Source organism: Sciurus carolinensis, chromosome 11, assembly GCF_902686445.1.
Source record: "Sciurus carolinensis chromosome 11, mSciCar1.2, whole genome shotgun sequence".
Lineage (NCBI taxonomy): Eukaryota > Metazoa > Chordata > Mammalia > Rodentia > Sciuridae > Sciurus > Sciurus carolinensis.
The window spans coordinates 8,256,945-8,269,054 of NC_062223.1; the positions used below are offsets into that span (position 1 = coordinate 8,256,945).

General features: G+C 40.1%; 1 protein-coding gene across 8 annotated transcripts in view; it reads left to right on the top strand.

Annotated features, from left to right (window-relative positions):
• Positions 1 to 12,110, top strand: part of Chka (choline kinase alpha) — a 55,035-nt gene that overhangs the window by 14,501 nt on the left and 28,424 nt on the right. For all 8 annotated transcript variants that reach the window (XR_007103952.1, XM_047517461.1, XM_047517467.1 and 5 more), the window contains exon 2: positions 6,387 to 6,498. Coding sequence is in view for 7 of the 8 variants with exons in the window: in XM_047517461.1 (XP_047373417.1) it covers positions 6,387 to 6,498 (112 nt within the window). In the remaining variant the exon portion in view is untranslated. The remainder of the gene's footprint in view (positions 1 to 6,386; positions 6,499 to 12,110) is intronic.

Consider the following 12,110-nt stretch of genomic DNA (forward strand, 5'->3'; position numbering starts at 1 on the left):
GCCAACTCACTTGCATTTGAGTCCTTTTACAGATGATTAAAAAATATAGATGTATAGCATGACAAATTTCATGACCTTGGATAAGCCACTAGGTTGCTATATCACATGGATTTTTCCTGCTTAGAATGCTGTAACAGAAATTAGTGGCCTCTTTAGACCTGCCAAGCCTACAAATAGAGGATATAAGCCATTGGAGAAACTATTTATGTACATTTTTTTAAAATATATTTTTTAGTTGTAGGTGGACATAATACCTTTATTTTTGTTTGGTTCTGAGGATTGAACCCAGGGTCTCATATGTGCCACAACCCCAGGCCTTAAATACATTTTGCTAAAATATTGTATATATTTTAAATCATTATTGAGTAAAGTGATTTCACTCTAAAATCTTTTTTTTTTTCTTTCTTTCTTTTCAGTACTAGGAATTGAACCTAGGGGTGCTTTACCACTGAGCTGAATCCTCAGCCTTTTTTATTTTTTATTTTGAGACCAGATCTTGCAAACGTGCTGAGGCTGGCCTCAAACTTGCCATCCTCCTGTCTCAGCCTCCCAGATAGACAAATTTGAGTTCTTAAAACCTTGGATGTGATATACACAAGTGTCCAAGGTTAACACTGAATTCTTACTAGCTTCCAGATGTGATGGGGTATGTTTTAAAATGGGCCACATAATGTAGGTAAATTATATCTAAAAGGCTATTTAGATTTAGTCTTTGGGCTATGGAGGTTTTGATGACATTATTGACTGAGATTTGACTTGATTTTATACCCAGAGTGTGTTTACAGTCCACGTGAACTTTTCAGAATATGGTTTTCATAACCCACCTGATGACAATGCTCAGTGTTTGCTAAAGCTGGTGGTTAGCTGGAAGGATTTGCAAAACTGCCTTTGACTTGTGTGTGCCCTGAACTGAGGTGACATCTTGAACCTGCAGCACTGTGTCTGGAGAGGGATGAGTTAGGACCTGTGCCGTGCTGTCCCATCCTGAAGGACTTTGACGGTGGTAAGTGGAAGGATGGTTTTTATAGCTACCAGGGCCATCGCCACTGACCTTTCCCACATTACAGTGGGTTTCTATTGTCTGTGTTTTAGTGGGGAGCAGTCTCTGCCACAGGGCTCCCAGCTGCTGCTCTGACGGTGAGTGACATATGCCTCTGAAGTCACATGATGTGACTATCCCTCCTTGAAAGTCTCCAGACTGCTGTGAAGCCTGGCAGGTAACTGATGGCTCAACGTTAGAGGAACTTGAAAGGTGACCTAATAGCACGTTACGAGGAACTAAATGAGTTTTTCACCTTTCCAGTTTCAGTGTGTTACGGGGTTCACCTCAGGTGAATATCCTCAGCCCCTTTGTGTTTTTTATTTTGAGACAGGGTCTCACTGAGTTGCTAAGAGCCTTGCTGAGTTGTGAGGTGTAGGTAGCGCGACCCGGTTCACTGGGGTGCTTCATGCGATGTTGACTGTCCTTGAAAAGAATTGAGCTGCTGGATCAGTGACAAGTATGCAGAGAAAGATGAGTGGGGTGAAAAAGACAAGCTGCTAAATGTAGGACTTTCTCTGAATTCAAAGGATGGAAAGCCACCAAGAGGCAAAGTAGTCTTTGTTATTGTATGTCGTATGACTAAAAGACATTTTGGCCATTTGAATGGTTCAAACATGAGTTCTGGGAGTGAAAAGGAGGCTTGGGCAGGTGACTAGAGGAAGGGTGTTTGAGGAGAAGTTTAATTAACCAAAGCCCAATTCATGGGAAATGTTCTATATTCTTTTAAGGAAGAGTGTAAAATAAGAAAGAGCCAGATTATTATAAAAGTTAGAAGTGTTTCCTGCTATGCTTTGGCATCCGTTCTGATCTGATTTCCTCCGTCTCTTCCCTCCAATACCCTACAGTGGTATTTCTTATTCTAAGTGATGACGCCAGATCAGTGAGGCCTTGAGTCATTAACACACATCATGCTTGCCTGCTTGTATCCAAGGCAGGAGGGGGGAGAGAGCTATGAAGCGATTTCAGATTCTCAATTCTTTTTTTTTTTTTTTTTTTTTGCTGTTTTTGTGGCATTGGGACTCAAACCCGATATCTCATATATGCTGGACAAATGCTGTGCCACTGAGCAGCGCCTAAGCATCTTTATTTGTTGGTCTCCAGTGTGGAGCAGCGTGGTGCTTGCTGACCTTGATGATTAAGGAAATTCTACCAAGTGTGTGTCAGTCAGCTTCCTGTCACTGTAGCAGATTGCCTGAGAGAGCTGACTTTTTTAAAAAAAATTTATTTTTAGTAGTTGATGGACCTTTATTTTATTTGTTATTTTCATGTGGTGCTGAGGATCGAACCCAGTGCCTCACAAGCCAGACAAGCGCTCTACCACTGAGCCCCAGACCAGCCCCTGATATGGCTAACCTGTAAAGAGGAAAGGTTTATTTTGGCTCACAGTTTTGAAAGTTTCAGTTCAAGATCAACAGATCCATCTCTTTGTGCCTGCAGCGAGGGGCTGGATGGCAAGGTGGGGAGCTGTGGCTGAGTGGACTGCTCACCTTATGGCCAGGAAGCAAAAGAGAGGAAGAAGTCAGTGTCCCCAGTGACACCACCTCCTGCAGGTCCACAGCTCCTCCCAGCAGACCACCCTGGGACCAGTTTTTTAACATGTGTGCCTCTGGAGAACATCCAGCAGCTAAGCTAGCAAGTGAGAGGGCTCACTCCTTGTGCACTTTTTAAAAAATTTTTGCTTTTAGTTGTAGATGGACACAGTACCTTTATTTTATTTATTTAGATGCTGTGCTGAAGATCAAACCCAGTGCCTCACACCTGTGAGAAAAGTGCTGGAAGTGAATTCTTGACCAACTATATATCAAGAGAAATTGAATTGATTATTTTCATTTCTGATTAACAATTTCTATAAGAAGTTCTCTCTCTGTACTGTTTATTTGATTATTGTTGTTTTAAAGAATCATAGGTCAGGAAACTGAGGCAGGAGGATCCCAAGTTTAAGGCCAACTGTGGTGACTTAGTGCAACTCTGTCTCAAAATAAGTAAATAAAATGGGCTGGGGATATAGCTCAGTGGTAAAGCACCACTGGTTTCAGATCCAGAACCTAAATAAATAAATAAATAAAAATCCTAGGTTGGAGGTAAGTGTTGGTCTTTTTTTGGGGGGTCGGGGGGGAGTACTAGGGATTGAACCGGGTGTCACTCGACTACTGAGACACATCCCCGGTCCTGTTTAGAGACAGGGTCTCACTGAATTGCTTAGCATCTCACTTTTACTGAGGCTGACTTTGAACTTGCAATCCTCCTGCCTTTAGCCTCTTGAGCTGCTGGGATTATAGGTGTGTACCTTAAGTGATGGTCTTGAGGGTTACCAGTGGACTTTTCCTGTCCTTTTCAGTTTCCTACTGTAATGGTTTGCTTACGAATGTTGAATGTGAAGTAAATGTCATTTTCACTTTGACATTTTGCCTGAACATCTTATGCCTCCTTTATTTAATTATGACTTACGTTATTGTAAAGCTGTTATGCGTGATGATAACTAATTTGTGGTTTCACAAATTTTGAAATCCTTGAGAGCACCCAGGAGGGTATTTCCGACAAGTTATGTAGCAAATTGAGCTCTTGTATTTTTACTACCTCTTCTGTGGCCTTTCTTCCTACGAGATCTTCTTGTTCCTAGTGATATTATTTGACACATCAGTCATTGGCTTTTGTTCCAAGGAATTTCTCATTGTACTTTAGGTCATTGGTGCCAGTGACCTTGATTCATTTGTTTGGACTGTCGCTAAGCAATAATCCACAGCTTTTTCACTAAAGCCTGTTGAGCAGCAGACTGCAGGTAGCACAGTAGTTGAAGGATTCCTCAGCTGTGAGCTTGTTTCTGGCCAAGCTAGCCTGCCTGCCTTCTGTAGGAGTACGGGGACAGACTTTGAATCGAGTCACACAGTTTAGAACAGTAGTTCATCTGTTTGCCCTGGCATTCATTTGAGGTTTCACCAAGAGTGTGTGACAGGAAGAAAAACCAGGGCTTTTAACTCTGATGTAATGCCTGTCCTGTTGCTTGGTAGCCAGAAGCCCATGTTGGCAGTGGCTGGAGGCGGGGGTGGGCTTCCCATAAGCCCTGCGGAGGAGGCGCTGCCTGAAGGCTAGCAGAAGGGCGAGGCTGCTCGGTTGCCTGTTCCTGCTGGCTCTGAGAACCAGGAGCCTTGGGGTCCCTATTCTTTCTGATCTTTAAACTAAAGAACAACTTATTTGTCTTCTGGGAAAATAGGTCCTTACTCGGTCATTCTTAGACACTTAATGATTGTTTTAAGTAAACCATTGGAAAACTACTTAAATATGACTTATTTAAATCTGGGGGAAATTGGGCTGGGTTCATACTCAGTGGTAGAGCGCTTGCCTAGCATGTGTGAGGTACTGGGTTCGATTCTCAGCACCACATACAAATAAATAAAATAAATGTCCATTGACAATTAAAAATATTTTTAAAAATTTACAAATCTGGGAGAAATTACATAGAAACATTCAGATTTTTTAATCGTTTAAGAAAAATTCATGTAGAAAAAAAATCATTGCTTTTTCTTTTTAAAAAAACAACTTTATTGAGTTACATAGTTCACATACTGTATCATTTAAATATACCTTTTTGAAATGTACAATTCATAGGTTTTTAGTATAGTCATAGGTACATGCAGCTATCAACAGGGTCAATTTCAGAACCTCTTCATTATCTTACAAAAAACACCTGCTTTCACCCACCTTCTGCCCCAAATTCCTGACAACCATTAATTCACTCTCCCTTGCTATAGATTTCCCTGCTTTGGGCAGTTCATACGAACGGGATTGTATGAATGTCTTTAAGGTTCATCCATGTACCATGTATTTATGAAATGTTTTTAAGCTTCCTTCATATACAAGGTAGTAATACTTCGTTCATGTTTTTAAAGAGATGGGATCTTGCTGTGTTGCCCATGCTGCCCTCAAACTCATTACCTCAGGCCATCCTTCTCTCTCAGCTTCCCAAGTGGTTGGGACTATAGCCATATACAAGTCCTCCCTGCTTTTACTACAAATTTGGTAAAATAAACAGAATAAAATCTACATTTTTAAGTGTGTAGTTGAGTAGAATTAAGTACATGCATATTGAGCAATCACCACCCCCAACATCCATCTCCAGAACCTTTTATCCTCTCAGACTAAGATTCTGTCCCCAGTAAACACTAACTAACCCCTGTTCCCCCAGTCACCCTTATTCTTTGAAATCCATTAACTCAGTCAGCATCTGTTTCTAGTTATCTTTTGTTTCCTGGGGTATGATGTACATCCTTTTGATCTCCAGCCCTGCCATAATCTTGATTTTAACCATGTAAGTCCTGTTTTCAGGCTTTTGGACTCCAGAATTGTAAACAAGAAATTTGTGTTCAGTTTCTGTCTGTTCCTTGGAGGCAAGGACCAGCGCATGTTTGTTTTATTACTCTTGCTTTCCCCATAGTGCTTTGCTTAAATAGTATTTCCTGAAGATTTATTGACTAGGTCAGAATAGGATGTAGGGACTCTGAAGTCCACTACAGTTGAAGAGCCTTTTATTAGTAATTCCTAATTGTATAGTATTTTATGTTCCCCACTCACCGTAGGAACTAACGTTCCTCTGTACCTGATCGTTTCCCACCAGCCAGGTGATCTGCCCCAAGGCTTGAGCTTGCTTTTGGCTTTGGTAGTGGGAGGCGAGTCTGACTGTAGGGCGTTGGGGTACCCTGTTTCATTGGAAAGACCCAGCTTGTATTGCAAGTTATTTTTTTTTTTTTTTAACTCAGCGCTGGGAATAGAATCCAGGGCCTTATGCACTCTACCACTGAGCCACATCCTCAGCCCAATAGCAAGACTTCGGAGAAGGCTGTTAGTTAAAATTGGTTGAGGAAGTTTTACACTGGTCTAGAAAGGGTAGATCCTGGAATCACAAGTCCAGTGGAAAGCCCTGGGGAAGAAGGGCCAACCATTTTAATTTTGTGATTATGGAAATAAAAAGAAAATCTTGGATTTGAGAAGAATATGAACTTTTAGAGTGTTACATCTGGGATGTCCCCCATTCCTAGTGGAGGCGATTCCTCTTTGGACCTTGGCATTCTCTTAAGTACACACAGGCAATTTAAAAAAAAAAAACCTCTCCCCAAGTTTACTGTAGAAAAACAGATTGGGACTTTGCCCATCTTTGGGCCGAGTGTGATTTGTGGAATTAATCGGAACACTGAAGTTCACCATTCATGTTCCATCCAAGTATTCTGAGAGGAGGCGTAGGACTGCCAGGAGAGCAGTTCCTTGTGAGCTGACTCTTCTGTATGCATCCAAGAGTGACTTCGCTGACCTTCATAGTATGGGTGGTTTACTGTCCTCTGATTTCTGACAGAGGTGGCCTCAGCAACATGCTGTTCCAGTGCTCCTTACCCGACACCGTGGCCACGGTTTGTGACGAGCCTCGGAAAGTGCTCCTGCGGCTGTATGGGGCGATTCTGCAGATGGTGAGTGTGGGGCAGCTTGGGTGGGGCCCTTGACGCTTTGATCCTCTTTCCTAGATACTGCACAGGGATTCCAGAGATGTTAGTAGTGTACTACAGACATTTAAATATATTACTTTTATTTTAATTGGTCTGTATAACTTGGTTTATTGTTTACATTCTAAGTTAATTTTTGTTTTTACCTGATATTTATTAGTCAAACAAATATTGTCAGTGTTATATCTAGAGAAGATACGTTGGTGAAACCTTTAGTAGTGCTCGATGTTTCTTGGATTTTCTACACTGAAATTTTCAGCTCAGATTGTAAGATTCTAATGTGGATAAGGCATTGTTTTTATAGTATGATCCAAAAGATTTTTTCTCTTAAGTATGTGTAATTATGGTGCCAATTAAAACATTTTTAAAAAGATTTTGGAGAATAGCCCCAGTTAACAAAGTGTGATCTCAGTGAAGCTGAATTTATTAACTACTTCTCTGAGATTTCTTTAAAGCTTTGAATTTGTGAGATTTATAATCTTCTTAAATTTTTATATTAGTCAAATTTAGTTTCATTTAAGTTGAATTGTCTTATCCAGTTAGAGGATATCCCAAATGCCCACAGCTTTTTGTTTTTGCTCTTTCACTAATCACACATAGAAAGAAATGTTAGTTTGCTCTATTTCTGTGATAGAATTCTGATACCCATTTTGATCTTTGAGAAGATCCATTTTTATCTTCAGAGCAAAATAGTTTGACTAAGTTTTTTAAAAGACCAGTCTTTCAGTTCAACCTAAAAAACAGATTTTATCTGTGATATTTGATTATATACTTAGAAATAGTAAGGTTAAAATTGACAACCTAGATGTTAATTTGTTAGAAATTATCATAATGTAAATGAGTCCTTTCACGGGATACTTTGACCTTGACTATGTCAAGCTGGGAAAGTGGTTAATACCTAAACGTACAAGTTAGCCTGTTTGGGGGTACACAGCTGTTCCATGCACATCTGAGGTCCTGAAGCTAGTGTGCAGCTGGAGCCACAGCTGAAACCACCTTAAAACACTGACCATCCACTGAAAAGGCTTAAGGAGCAAAGTCCTTGTGTCTGTCATGTAGCCCACTTTTTAATCTGATCAAATTACAGTTGATTTCAGAGCCATTTTTAAAGTAATTCATGTCATTTAGCACTATTAATGCTAAAAGACTTAATGAGATCAGTCTTTTAAGAGTTTTTCAAGGACCCTACATTCTGTGATAAGTCCCGTTTTTGCTCTTTTGTGCATTTTGCATTTAAAATACTTTAAGTAGCTGCTAGCTCAGTTTGGTGGCACATACCTGTAATCCCAGCTACTTGGAAGATTGTAAGTTTAGGTCCAACCTGGGCAACTTAGTGAGACCCTGTCTTAGAATAGAAAGGTTTAGGTTATATAGCTCAGTGCTAGAGCACCCTGGGTTCAATTCCCAGTACCATAAGTAAATAAAGAGCTGCTGAAATTACATGGTTATGAGATTGTTTAAATACGATGGATAAGACTTTCATTTCTATTTATAACTTAAATAGAAGCCTTTTAAATGTGCAGTGTGCTCTTCCATGTACTAAACTAGGAGTTAAGTTCTCTGCTCTAGAGCACTACTCTAATGATGGAAGCTATGGAATGTTCTGTGTCTGTGTTGTCCAGTGTGCTTGCCACTAGCCACATGTGACTGCCAAACACTGGAAATATGGCAAGTGTGGTCCATGAGCTGAATTTTAAGTTTTATTTCGTTTTAATTAATTTTAGTTGAAATAGTCACATTTAGTTGACTGTTACCATATTGGACGACCCAGCTCTACGATGTGCTGGGTTACTACTTTATGAGTGACTTTGTAAAAGCCAGCTGTAGCTTGGCAGTTAGCCTTTCCCCTAATAGTGGTTGTTACTATTTCATCCTTTTTGGAATTTTAGCACTCTGGTAATACTTTTAGTAGTTAAGTACAATAGAAATGCTTGAAAATAAAAATTTATTTAAATAGAACTCTTTGTCTTCCTTTCCTCCTTCCCTTCCTTCCTCCCCTCCTTCTCCCCCTCCTCCTCCTCCTCCTCCTCCTTTTCTCTCTCTCTCTATTCACCCCCTTCTCGCTCTCTCTTTTGAACCCAGGTGCCCTTCACCACTGAGCTATATTCCCATCCTTTTTTTTTTTTAATTTTATTTTTGAGATAAATTGCTCAGGCTAGCCTGAAACTTGCAGTCCTCCTGCCTCAGCCTCCTGAGTAACTGGGATTACAGGTGCTCTCCTTCTTTATATTTAAGGAGGGAAAAAAGGCTATTAGGTAACTCAGAAAAATAAACCACAGAATAATTTAAGCTACTTAAAATGAAATTAACTCTTTCTAAACTAATAGAATAGAATATGTTTCATGAACCATTCTAGTTTCAGGGGCAGACACTCCTGTATTTAGCAAGTCAGTTATCTTTATATTAGGGAAACATTATATTAATTTACATTCCTGAAGCTGCCTCTGCTTAGGAAGGTGGAGACCATGCTTGCAAGCATCTGGGTAGAAAGGGCAAGAGCAGCATCTAAAGTGAATTAGGAGCACACCTGCAGCAGTCCCACAGTTGACCTAGGAGACAGTAAACTCATTTTTGTTGGGGGGAAAAAAAAAAAAAACTTTCTTAGTTTCATAGGTGAAATTACATTTTCCTTATGATCACCCAGTTGATTGACCCTTAGTTCAAGTGTGCTCTAATGGTTAAGTTTAAATATAGTAAAACCATGAAATCTACAGCTTCAAATTGAAATCTTTTTGGTCCTCAAACTCTGCAAAGGAACACTTGTTGCCAACTAAGAACCTCAAATATTGGTGACCATTGTAGACTGTTGGCCATTGGGGATGCTGTGACATGAGGAGAGGAATCACATTCTTCAGGGACTCTGGAAAATGACTGTAGTAGAGAGAAGGAAGTAGTATGAGAGGCAGGTGCAGCAAAAGCTGAGCCTGCCCAGCACCGTGCCAGGAGTTCTCCAATGAATTTAAATTCCTTTTCAAAGAATTTCAACTCAGTTTTTAAAAGTCTTATTGATATATTTTTCTTGGGGCATGGGAGAATCAAATTACTTATTTATGGTCAACTTTTTGAAATCTGGCCCATCGTGGAGGGAGACATTTACGTTCTTCATTGAGGCCTTCATTCTTACATCAACAACAGCACAAAAAAAATTGCCAGAATTGATAGAAAATCATTAGGATTTGTTTTAATTAACAGATACGGCACAGCAAATGTGGAGCCTCAGTAAATTAATACCATTACTTTAATAAACTTACAGGCTAGGGACAAAATTAAATATGCATGACTTGGGCGATCTGCTTTCCTTCTTTTTAACATTGCCTTGTAGGAAAGCACACACAGCCTGTACCTGTATGTGTAGGAGGAACTGGTGACATTGTGCCTTTAAGGGGGCCCTGGTTCACTCTTCCCTTGAAGAATGTTAATTGAGGACTATTGTACTTAATGATAGGTCCGTGTGTTTTCTCAGGATATTTTGCTGTTTTACTTAATTATATGATAGACTGGTTCAGTTTAGTTTGTCCCTTCTTTCCCTCACCCCTTCCTTGTTTAGGCTTTTGAACTTTTTACCTCTGTGGGAATCAAATATTAGTGGAAATAGTCCTCATGTTCTTTAATCAGTAATGATTTATAAATGACTTGGTTTAAAATAACTAGTTGCTTCTCAGTTTTCTCCTAGTTCTTCCTCTTGGTGTTGTGAAATGTCTGATTTCCTTTATTTCCATAGTGACAGTGAAGTGACTGCTCTTTGTTGCAGTTCTCTAAGGGTTAAGTTCCAGAAAGCCAAGGTAAAACCTTGTGATTGACTTACAGCTCAATTTGTGTCCTCAAACATCTGTCTCTTCCAGCCCCTAATTCTATACATGATGAGACATAAGCAAACTTGCTCCCTGTATCCCATTTTTTTTTTTTTTTAAGTTTTAGGGACTTAAAAAAAGTCCTATGTTCAACAAGGGCAGGAGAGGTCCTTCAGAAAATATGATCTGGAGAAGACATACAATTTTACACCATTACTTTTAGGCAATTATTAAACACAAAAATGTTGGTTTGATCTTAATACATAGCAGTATAATTTAATGTCTGTTTTCCATAGACTAGCTTCAGTTTTAATGGCGGGAAAGCTCTTTCTTAACTGCCTGGATGCTAACCACCGGACTCAACTGTAAAACGACCGAACTAAAGTGGGGTTGTTGAATAGAAGTTTGAGAAGTGATAAGCCTCTGCCACTTTGAAAAGAGATGTAATTGCTAAAAGCTTGACACTATAAAACGAGCTATAAATGTGACTTGATTTTTTCCTTTCTGACACTGGGAAGGAACATGAGCGCCGCAACGTCCAGTAGCAGCCTTTTCACAGAAGCAAGTTTGGCTGATACAAATACCCAGTTTGCTTATTTATCATGAATTGTGGAAGACACAAATGTCAGTACGTATTGTTCATTCATTGTGACCTGTGCCAGTTGGCGGAAGTCTCAGAGGAGTGCCTTGTCCCTTCCTCTGTCAGAACAGTGACTCTGTGTTAAGCCAGGTCCTTCTGTGCATGACTGGAGAGATTGGCCTCACCGTTAAGAACGGTCTCACAGGCACGAATGCTAATAACACGCAGCAAAGATCTCTCTTAAGTGTTGTTTGGAAAAAACGTTTTTGTTTGTTTTTTGAGTAATAGAAGGCTAATATTAGTGCTTGTTTGAGTACTAACCATAATGCAATTAAAGGCACCAAGGCACAACGCAGATATGTCTTAGCGAGTCTAAGAGTAAAATCTGGGAGACTGTTCTTTTGGAGTCCAGAAAACAAAATGTCCTTTTCCCTATTTTCTCTTGTTTAATTAAACACGATAAAATATGGACCAGCTTGTAGATAACTATTGGCTACTAAGAAATGAACTGCTTAAAAATACTATGTAGAGCTGAGGCCCCTCTCCCTGCAGACATTACCACCGAGGCTCCTGGACAGGAGCTGTCCCTGCTGGCCAAATACTGGGAGCCACCTCTTCCCCTTGTCATGCTGCTGTTACCACGACTTCGAGTTGTTTTCTTTATTCTGCTTTTTAAAAATCCCCCTGCACTCTTGAGTACGGTGTAATTAAATCTATTTCTAAGGTAGTCAAAACTTCCCTCTCAGAAGTAAGACTTTTTTTTTTTTTTTTTTTTTTTTTGCATTGTATGCGCCCCTTTGACCCAGCTAGTGTTTCTTAGTTAATACTCCACAGATGTAGCTGCTGGTTACACCCATGGTCCTTCCATACCTGCTTTGGTGCCTTCTTTTGATAACTTAATAAACCACAGACTACTGTGTCTAATTTTGACATATTCAAAGTGTCCTTGTCTTGCTGGTCTTAAATGTTTGGGATTTATAGCATGAAACCAATGCAGATTTCTGGTCCCTGGAACGATGACTTGCCCGCGGCCTACCCCTCTGTGGGAAGGAATGTCTGTGTTGGGTGGAGTGAAGGGCGCTGGGGTAATGTACCACTTTAGCTGTATGTGCATGTGTTCTCTGCTGCAGGCTTGTCCATGCGATCGTGCCTGGAGCACTCTGGTTTCCAGGTGACAGACACGATTCACGGTATAGTATGAGACCTCT